The sequence below is a fragment of the Alosa sapidissima genome, chromosome 10 (genome assembly GCF_018492685.1).
Source record: "Alosa sapidissima isolate fAloSap1 chromosome 10, fAloSap1.pri, whole genome shotgun sequence".
Classification (NCBI taxonomy): Eukaryota; Metazoa; Chordata; class Actinopteri; order Clupeiformes; family Clupeidae; genus Alosa; species Alosa sapidissima.
Window position 1 is genome coordinate 15,043,901 of NC_055966.1, and position 10,145 is coordinate 15,054,045.

Here is a 10,145-nt window from a genome sequence, read left to right on the forward strand (position 1 = left end):
TCGTCAAAATCACAAAAAATATCGAGATATTATTTTTTGTCCATATCGCCCACCCCTACCAGGGAGTAATTTCTAACCTGACAGGCTGCAAGCAGCATTATGTGATGGGACCTGTGTTGAGAAGGGAAATGGTTTGCAAACAGCAATTAGCAAAAAAGTTCTCCCTCACTCTCTCTCTCACACACACTCAATTCTTAAAGCCAACATGGTAAGGCAGTGTGTAGATATTAGCACAATGTAGGCTGAATCATCAGGAAAGATCACTGGGGTCTCCAAGGTTAATATGAAGGGGCTGGAGGAGAGCTTTCTAAAGCCTGCATTTTCAGATATGGGGGGGCGGGGTGATAAAGGCCAGGGCGGACTACTTATGAAGTCAGATACACTACCATCAACAAGATTTACCCCAGCCCCAAAACATTTTTGCAGAATATATTCTGAAAACAGTGATAAGATCTTTGGCCTTTCATGATTACCCTTCAATACCAGCACATGAAAAATAAAGCAATTCTGTAGCCTTAATAGCAAGCTAAAAAAAAGATCATCACAAACTGTACAATAACGGACACTTGAGACGTAATAATTTTATAAATTATAATGTAATTAAACCTACTTAGCGGCTTGAATCGACTTTCAATTAATTGACACACTATTCTAATTCTTTATTTACACAAAGGAAGTACAGTCGGTGAGCATCTTCACAATTCCCACATCTCTTAGTAATTTGTAGTCTGTTTCTGTTGCGATAAAAACACTGTCTGTGATCACCGAATCAGCAGGTCCAGCAATCAGCTAGTCCCCGTCTGCTTGGCAAAGCTCTTATCATGCACTTGAAACCGAGGAGAGGAGAAGGAGAAAACAAAAGAAAAAGCACATGAATCTATTAATCTTTCTTGCTTTTTTGCTGGCGATATCTCAGGTCTGAAAAAATCTCATTGGGTGCTGGGAGATTCAGCGGCTGATCGCCGTGGCTGCACACTCACAGCCAAACGCCCATCAGGTCTCAAAAGGTTCCTTTGAATTTTTCATGCCACCTCTGACAGGCTCTCTGCCTCTCTGCGATTTTCATCTCAAAGGCGACTTTTCGCACTCACTCACTCACTCCCTCCCTTCCTCACACACACTCTCTCCCTCACTGCATTTGGTACACGGTCACATCTAGATCCCCTGCTTTATGGCACAAACACACACACACACACACACACACACACACACACACACACCTCGTCGCACCTTGGATTTATCTGACAACAAACACACAAAAATGCTGACAGAGAGACTAAGAAAGTAACACAATACCAAGTAAGCTTGCAGGGTAGTAGAAAAATGGGAAAAGTACAAAGACCATGGACAGAAATAGGTAAAATGCAGAAACTGTGTGTGTGTGTGTGTGTGTGTAGCGTAGCAGCATGTCCTTGTGTAGGGGAAAATGAGTGAGAAGACAACAGCAGCGAGTCACCACGTGTTCCAGAAGAAGAAGAAAGAAAAAAAAAAAGTAGAAGAAAAAGAAGCCGTCTGACCTACAGCAAGCATCTCTCCCCAACACTGACAGAAAGGCAAGGAGAGTGAGACTCGGGAGAAAGTAAAGAGAAGATAAGAAAGAACAGAGAGGAGAAGAACAGGAACAAATGGAGAGGGGGGAGAAAAAATGGGGGGGGGGGGGGGGGGGGGAGTCAGTGGGAAGGAGAAAAACAACAAGAGAGCGAAACGGAGAGCTGAAGATAACAAGACAGACAGAGGCACAGAGGACGGCGTGAGGTCACATCAGAGCTTAGGTCCGATCAGAGCGGAGCGCGACCCACAAGCAGACGCATCGCTGGGAGGAAGGCACGGACAGTTCCATCACCACAGGCTTTCTGGGCTGACCCTCACGCGGCCACTCGTTTGTTTCCTGTCAAGAGACGACTGCGTCGAATCTATTTACAGTATCTTTTTTTTTTCCCTTTCCTGGTTCCATCACTGCCCTTCCCCGTCTACACACCAACAAGAAATATACACACAAAGCCCAAACATACACATACAGTACATATATACGTGCAACATGGCCATAGAATAGCAAAGAGTCAACTACGCTTAACTATCTATTCTGAAGAGTTCAGAAGTCAAAAGTTCTCATGGGTTCTCATGGGATGGGTTTACCAAGTTTACCATTGTCCAGAACAAAGCATCAAAAGTCTTATATATGAATAAAATCTGCAGGCTGGGCAGGTATGTTTCCCCATCATCTTGCTGCAAGGCCCCAATTAAATGGGAGAAGGACCGGCGCTAAAGAAGACAAAGCACTGCAGGGACATGCCAGCTCTCTCTGGTGCTCCCCTCGATGGAGATTAAAAATGGCAAGGCTGCTTCACGCACTGACAAACCACATTACTAAACAGCCCAAATCTGTCTTCACTATAACACAATGCAGACCTACAACTCCTGCAACCTTTCCAGAAATGCATCACAATGAACACGCCTTAAGAAGGGCGATTTAAGCATTTCAAAAGTACATAACTGAATATTTAACTTACGCTAAATGACTAGTCATACATCTGTGTGGTGCCTGAGTCATCTCTGTTTTCCGGGAAAGTAATGTTGTGGCTCGGTTCTACAATTCCAGTAACTTTTTAAAAGGGGTCAGAATCAATCTAACAAAATCGCAGACCAGATCTCAATGGCATCGGTTTAGAGTCTATGGTCTCCCAAGCTGGAGGGAGACACTTCTGGCTGAAAAGTGCTCATTTCAAGAAGCAATAAGTTCTACCTCATCAAGCCCTGTTCTAAAGTTGCAGCAATAAGGCGTTGGAAAGCACTTCAAAATGGTGCAAGTAGCACAGAATCCAAGGGAATGCCCTGCACATCTGATACTTGCTTTCCTTTAAAGGGAAACTTGGCAGGATTAGCTACTGTATTGTATTTCTGTATTGTATATATTTCCCCCTCTGCTGGAGAAATTGTGCATTATGCTATTTCAAACTGTGGAAAAAGGTAACGATAAAGCACATGGATTTGTTTACAAGCTAGCGAAACAGTTAGCATAAGTTCGGCAGAACAATGTGGATGTTACAAGGTAAGAAACACGATTTAAAACGAGTTTCTTGTTTCTCACTTCTCTTTCCGGGATGGTAGTCTCAATGTTGCAAGGTTGGTTTTCCGCCTGGGGATGCTAGGGGCAGGTTTATTGCTAAGCAGGTTTATTACGTTGAAATAGTTGATAAGTTCCCCTTTAAATGTTTTTCTGCAAACGCGGCTGAGGCTTTTACGAGAACGCTTTTCTGGTCCTCTCGCTGCACTCTCTGCCAGAAACACGGCACCACACAGGCGCAGGTGAGCGAGTCGAAGCGGCTTTCTCTCACTGTGCCATTTCACTTGCAAGGAGGCAAAGTTGCCCGTTATACTTTGGATTTCCATCAATTGCTGCACCTGCTTTAATGGCGACATATGCTCTCCATTAACACAAGCGGTTCTGATAAACAGGCCAGAATCGCTCTGGCAGATCAAGAGGGTCACACTTTGCTTTTTACACACGCTCCAACTTTGTTCTCTCTCTCTGTCTCTCTCTCTGTCTCTCTCTCTGTCTCTCTCTCTGTCTCTCTCTCTGTCTCTCTCACACACGCACGCACACACACACGCACACACACATCCACACACACACATACTTCAGACTTTCGATAATCATGCGCGTACAGCTGCCCTGACTTATTGCTGTTCCGCACCTAGAAAGAGCCCGGTGCACAAACACCACCCACTCGGAAGGGGCGCATCCATGCGAGTTAATTAAAATCGTGGGAAGGGATCTGATCCTTGTTTACAAACTGGCCGTCCCGGGCCCCCTCGGCCCCACCTCTGAGCTGAGCTAATGGGCCCTTCACAAAGCCACCTCGGTAAATTCCACCTTTCTTAATGGAATGCAAAGAGAAGGGAAATGTAATCATCAGCTCCCAGACCCCTCGCCTGACCCCAATCTAGCGTTGCCGCAGCAACGCTAATCCTAAAAGGCAAGCCAAACAGGTAAACTAACCATCAGCCTGTTGCAGACTCTTTAAGACCGTGTGGACTGCGTGTTAAGCACGGCTGGTGGTAGAAAAAGGGGATGAGGCAAACTGCTGAGGGAGAACTGAGGAACTACAAAAAGAGGGGGAGAGAGAGAGAGATAGACAGAGAGAGATGGAGAGAGGCGCAGGCAGTAACAACCAGAGAGAGGGAGTTATAGAGAGACATAGTCAAGAAGTCGGAGATAAATTGACTGAGTCAGGGGGAGGCCAAAGAAAGAGAGAGAAAGAAAGAAAGAAAGAGAGAGCACGAGAGAGAGAGAAAGAGAGAGAGAAATCTAAAACTGGGCCAAACCCTCCTTCAGCTCTTTAAAGTTTTACGGCCACTACTTTGCAACGACACCGTATAAGGAAGTCAATATCAGAGTCTTTAAAAATTTACCATTAACCTTCAGCTCCTGATGCCAGCCTGTTAAGGCTAAGGTCATGGCACACAGTGGAGTCGGGTCGGCTGAGCCACTGGGGAGCCCCAACAGCACCAGACCCAGACAGGAGGTACTGACATTGTAATTTACAATGCATTTTTGAGAGAATGAATAGTATGCCATGCTGCTACATCGTACGCAGTTGTATTCCTGTGATGTAGAGTCTTTATTATCATGTCGTTACGATGTTTGACTCAGAGACAACTGCTGTGAGTAACTTGTGCAGTGTCACTTTTCTAATATTTTTTTCCTTCAGTAAACCTACTGATTTAGCCAGAGGTTAATCAAGCACAATGCTGGCTATTATACTTATGAGCTAACTCCTGTCTAAATCTAAATCAGTCCCCCTTGAAGATCAAGGCACTTGATCTCCCTGCCCTGACAATCTAAACCGCCTCATCTATTATAAATGGTGCTTTTTTAACCTCCGATTTAGCCTGTTAATTTTTAACGAATATCTATTACAGTGGTCATTGTGTGTGCTCATTGCTGTAATGACTGCTGTTTGATTATGTAGAGAAAGAAAACCTGTGATTAAGGTCTCAATATCGGCCTGACAGTTACAGAATTACAGAGCAGTGCACTGGGATTAAGGAGTAAACTCAGCCATGGAAAGTTTCACACAAACACGTACACACACAAACAAACAAACACACACAGGGCAAAACATCCATCACAACCTTGATCCACAATTTTCACTCAGCATCAGACGCATCAGACGCTGCTGACACTGGCAATGACAAATCATCCCTCCTTATCGCTTAAGATACCAGAGACTTTTTTTTTTTAGATTTTGATGGCAAATAAAAAAAAAGAGAAAAACATTTAAAAAAAAAGGAATAAATATGCTGCAGAAAAACAGAGAGGGCCATAAACAGCATCAACATGAACCTCACTCTCTGGGAGTAAACAAACAAACAAGCAAGCAGAACACTACTATCCAGCAGCCTAACAACACCAGGACAATAAGCATCAGAGAGGTCAGAGGAGATGAGAGAGCAGTCCACACAGACGGGCAGAGGTGTGTGTGTGTGTGGGTGTGGTATGAGCGGGAAGAGGTGTGTGTGTGAGTGTGTGTGTGGTATGAGTGGGCAGAGGTGTGTGTGTGTGGTATGAGTGGGCAGAGGTGTGTGTGTGAGTGTGTGTGTGGTATGAGCGAGCAGAGGTGTGTGTGTGGGTGTGTGTGTGTGTGGTATGAGCGGGCAGAGGTGTGTGTGCAGGTGTGAGTGGGCAGAGGTATGTGTGCGGGTGTGGTATGAGCGGAAAGAGGTGTGTGTGTGTGCGGGTGTGGTATGAGCGGGCAGAGGTGTGTGTGTGGTATGAGCGGGCATAGGTGTGTGTGCGGGTGTGGTATGAGCAAGCATAGGTGTGTGTATGGTATGAGGGCAGAGGTGTGTGTGTGCGGGTGTAAGTGGGTGTGGTATGAGCGGGCAGAGGTGTGTGTGTGGTATAAGAGGGCAGGAGGTGTGTGTGCGGGGGTGTGGTATAAGAGGGCAGAGGTGTGTGTGTGTGGTATAAGAGGGCAGAGGTGTGTGTGCGGGTGTGTGGTATAGGAGGGCAGAGGTGTGTGTGTGTGTGTGTGTGTGTGTGTGTGTGTGTGTGTGTGTGTGTGTGGTATAAGAGGGCAGAGGTGTGTGTGTGCGGGTGTGAGTGTGTGGTATGAGCGGGCAGAGGTGTGTGTGCGGGTGTGAGTGGGCAGAGGTGTGTGTGTGGTATGAGAGGGCAGAGGTGTGTGTGTGGGGGTGTGTGGTATGAGCGGGCAGAGGTGTGTGTGTGTGTAATATGAGTGGGCAGAGGTGTGGGTGTGGGTGTGGGTATGTGGTATGAGCGGGCAGAGGTGTGTGCAGGTGTGTATGGTATGAGTGGGCAGAGGTGTGTGTGTGTGGTATGAGTGGGCAGAGGTGTGTGCAGGTGTGTGTGGTATGAGTGGGCAGAGGTATGTGCGGTGTGGGTGTGTGGTATGAGCGGGCAGAGGTGAGTGTGTGTGGGTGTGTGGTATGAGCGGGCAGAGGTGTGTGTGTGTGGGTGTGTGGTATGAGCGGGCAGAGGTGTGTGTGTGTGGGTGTGTGGTATGAGCGGGCAGAGGTGTGTGTGCGGTGTGGGTGTGTGGTATGAGGATGGTGTGAGAGCTCGCTAGTGAACACATGTGGATTAGCATCACCAGAGCCTCCTACGAGTCACCACTCACCACACTCTAGGAGCTAAACTGACCATGAAAGATGCTCCAAAATTCATGGTTTTGAAACACTCACATACGGATGTAAATGCAGATGTATTTGGCTTATGGATCATGGATACTTCTGTCTGATTTTCTACCAAACATGTGCAGCGAACTGAAATCTAGGTATTGCGGCAAATATACAACCCCCCCAACCCCGCCCCCCCCCCCCCCCCCCCCGGCCCCCCTCATCTTTTTTATCCCTCTCTCCCTTCACCCCCCTCCAAAGCAGCCAGATAATGAGGAATTGAGCTGCTTTTAATAGACTATCGTTTTGGTAATGGTCCTCCACTGGATTGAGCCGCTTGACAATCAGGCAGCAAAGGGCACCGAGACGGAGTCGGCGCGCTGAATGAGCTGGGAGGGAGGGTAGGAGGGAGGGTGGGCGGAACGACGCGGCGGAGATGAAAGAGGGAAGGAGAGGGAGGATTAGATGTCTGTCCCCGAGTTTCACAACTCCCGACACGAGCTCTCAGCAGAAAATTAGCAGAGCGTGCTATTAAAATAATCAGATTGCAGCAGTAAGGGGGAGAGAAGGAACTCTATCTCTCAGGTTCAGGAAGGAGGGTTTAAGCTATTTTGGCCATTTTTTTCCAGGTGGGATGTCTTCCAAGTTTATGAGCTATTAGGCTAATTCATTCAGTCATAAACTGGGAGGAGATGGGGAGAGGAGCTAAATACACATAACCTGTAAAAATCACTTTGACTTTGGCGACAATCCACAAATACAAGCAAATGTGTTATTTTCTATCCAATAACTACAAAAACCTTTTCCTGTGCCCACACTTGCGGAGTACATTCCACAAGAAACAGATGAGAATAACACAGGTACTTTTTCCCATCTCTCCTTTTAACTGTAAACCTCTATGTTTTAAAAGTCAGCATCTACACACAAAGGTCAGAACTCAATGGTACACACACTCAAACACACATGAAAGCAGCACATACCGTATTTTCCGGACTATAAGTTGCACTTTTTTTTTCATAGTTTGGCCGGTCCTGCGACTCAGGTGTAACATATATATATATTTATATAAATGTTTTTTTTTTCCCTCTTCATGAAACATTTTTTGACTGGTGCGACTTATACTCCGGTGCGACTTATAGTCCGGAAAATACGGTACTGTAGTACTGTATCAGGCCATTGCTGAATGGATCACAGATGGCCAACACATGTAAACAGCGGAACACCAATACTCCTACAAATGTGTAAGATTTCACTTTGTAGTGTATTTTAATATACAACTGTGTATGGTGTAACAAAGAATACTTTCACTTACTTTCTGACTTTACTAGCCTTACTAACTGACTTACTTTGTGTTCTTGTGTTACATTTTTATACTGTGTGTGGACCACTGGAAGAACAGACGATTATTCCAGAGCATTAACTCATGGGGATCCTACTAAAATGGTAAAATTGTAAATCCTGTGGTGTCACCTCAAGACCAGTCTATGTCTGTGAGGAGCACTTTGAGTAGTCTGTGTGCTAGAAAATGTGATATATACATAAATGGGTTACACTTTACTTGACAGTATCGACATAAGAGTGACATGACACTGTCATGAACCTGTCATAAACAAGTAATAAACATTTATGACATACCGCTTCTGTTATTAAGTCACATTTGTCATAACAAGTTAGGGTTAGAATTAGGGTTAGGTTTAGGGTTAGGGTGAGAGTTAGGGTTATTGTTAGGATAAGGATTAGAGTTTAGGGTTAGGGTTCATGTGTCATGACAGTGTCATGTATTCATGACAGTGTCATGTCACTTTTATGTCGATACTGTCAAGTAAAGTGTTACCCATACAGTAAATACTACCCTGGATGACACTAATCGGGAATGTGTGTGTGCGTTTATATGAGTGTGCGCGTTTATATGAGTGTGTGTGTATATGAGTGAGAGAGAGAGACACAGGGAGAGACTCACCTGGGACAAAGTTGACCCTCTTTTCAGGAGGCATGGACAGCAGGGAGTCCACGATGTCGGAGCGTCGCTGGAGTAGGGTCAGGATCACCTCAAAGCCATCAGCGCCCAGGAACTCAAACAGCTACCGCAGGGAGACATGGGACAGAGAGACAGGCCAGCAGACACACAGAGGGACAGTGTGAGACAAAGAAATGTGATGACAAAGTGATGTAAGGACAGTATGAGCAAGAATGAGAGAGAAAAGAAAGAGAAAGAAAGAGAAATTGACCGAGAGAAAGAAAGAGAGAAATTGACAAAGAGAGAGAGAGAACAAAGACACAGGAGACAGAGAGAGGGGAGAATAAACACTCGTTATGTCGGGCCAGTCATGTAGGATAAACAACCAGTACAGTCATGGCTGAAAGCAGGGGATGCGCACAGACAGAAATCACTTATAAAATGCACTAATTAAAACACTCCCCAGCTTGTCACAAAAACCACCGCACTTTGCTTTCTGCCAAATCCAGCACCTGGCAATTAGGGCAGCACTGCATCTGCGTTCACTCCCAGCATGTCGTTTAGCCCCCGTAACACCACCACCTGGCTCCGCGAGCCGCCCCATCACCCACTCACACACACACACACACACTTCAGACTAGGACGACAGGCAGAACATTAACTCTGAGGTATAGACCTAGCGAACTGAAACAGAAAAATTACATATACTGTTTTTTTTTTCTAATTTTGCAATAAATACTGTACATTCCTACATCTATGACGTACTGTATGTGACCGCAACACTGCTAACACTACAAACTGTTAAACAACCTCAAAAAACTAGTAGGCAAAATAAACATGTACACATTTAAAGCTACATTGTGTATTTCTTGGGTTAGCGGTGAGATGGTATATTGAAACAGACTCCAGACTCCGAAAGATGGCTGCCGCTATGGGGCGACTTTCCTGCCTGTATTCTAAAAAGCAGATCCACACTTACCTAGATCAGGTCTGCCACAACAGTAAAGTAATCTAAGAACTGCCTTATTTTCCACTACCTTTGATTCAGATGATCAGTTGTGTTGTGTTGTTTATTTTCAATTCCTTTCTATTACATGTTTTTATCTTTGTACAGCTGTTCATTAGCCTGAGTGAACCCAGATGACCCTGTTGATAAATTTGAATTTACTCTGCAGGTCGGTCTGGAAAGGATCCCCCTGACATCCGTTTCCTCATCACCAAAACCCCAGGATCATGGATTTTCTTTGGAATTGAATTGAACATCTGCATATAAAACCTTAATTTACAAGAAAGATGTGTTCGCTGCAATTTTGAAACAATTTGATATTGGAACTGATAAAAGTGTAATACACCAATTTAAGTTTAATTACACTGCTGGTTGGATGTCGTTTGTTTGTTTGTTTTGTTTGTTTTGTTTGTTTAATTTAAGGCCATTTCCGCAACTAAGGCTATTTAATGGCCAGAGCACTGTGTGTTACAGAAACTTAAATATATTTTTTAAAATCTATGCTATTAAGATATTCTAAAACCTTCAAAGGTGGGACCT

The 10,145-nt window shown here is 45.0% G+C and overlaps 1 protein-coding gene across 1 annotated transcript in view; it reads right to left on the bottom strand.

Annotated features, from left to right (window-relative positions):
• The window catches only part of ascc3 (activating signal cointegrator 1 complex subunit 3), a 195,417-nt gene that overhangs the window by 160,838 nt on the left and 24,434 nt on the right, over positions 1-10,145 (bottom strand). The window contains 1 exon segment of the mRNA XM_042106573.1: positions 8,603-8,723. Coding sequence (XP_041962507.1) covers positions 8,603-8,723 — 121 coding nt within the window.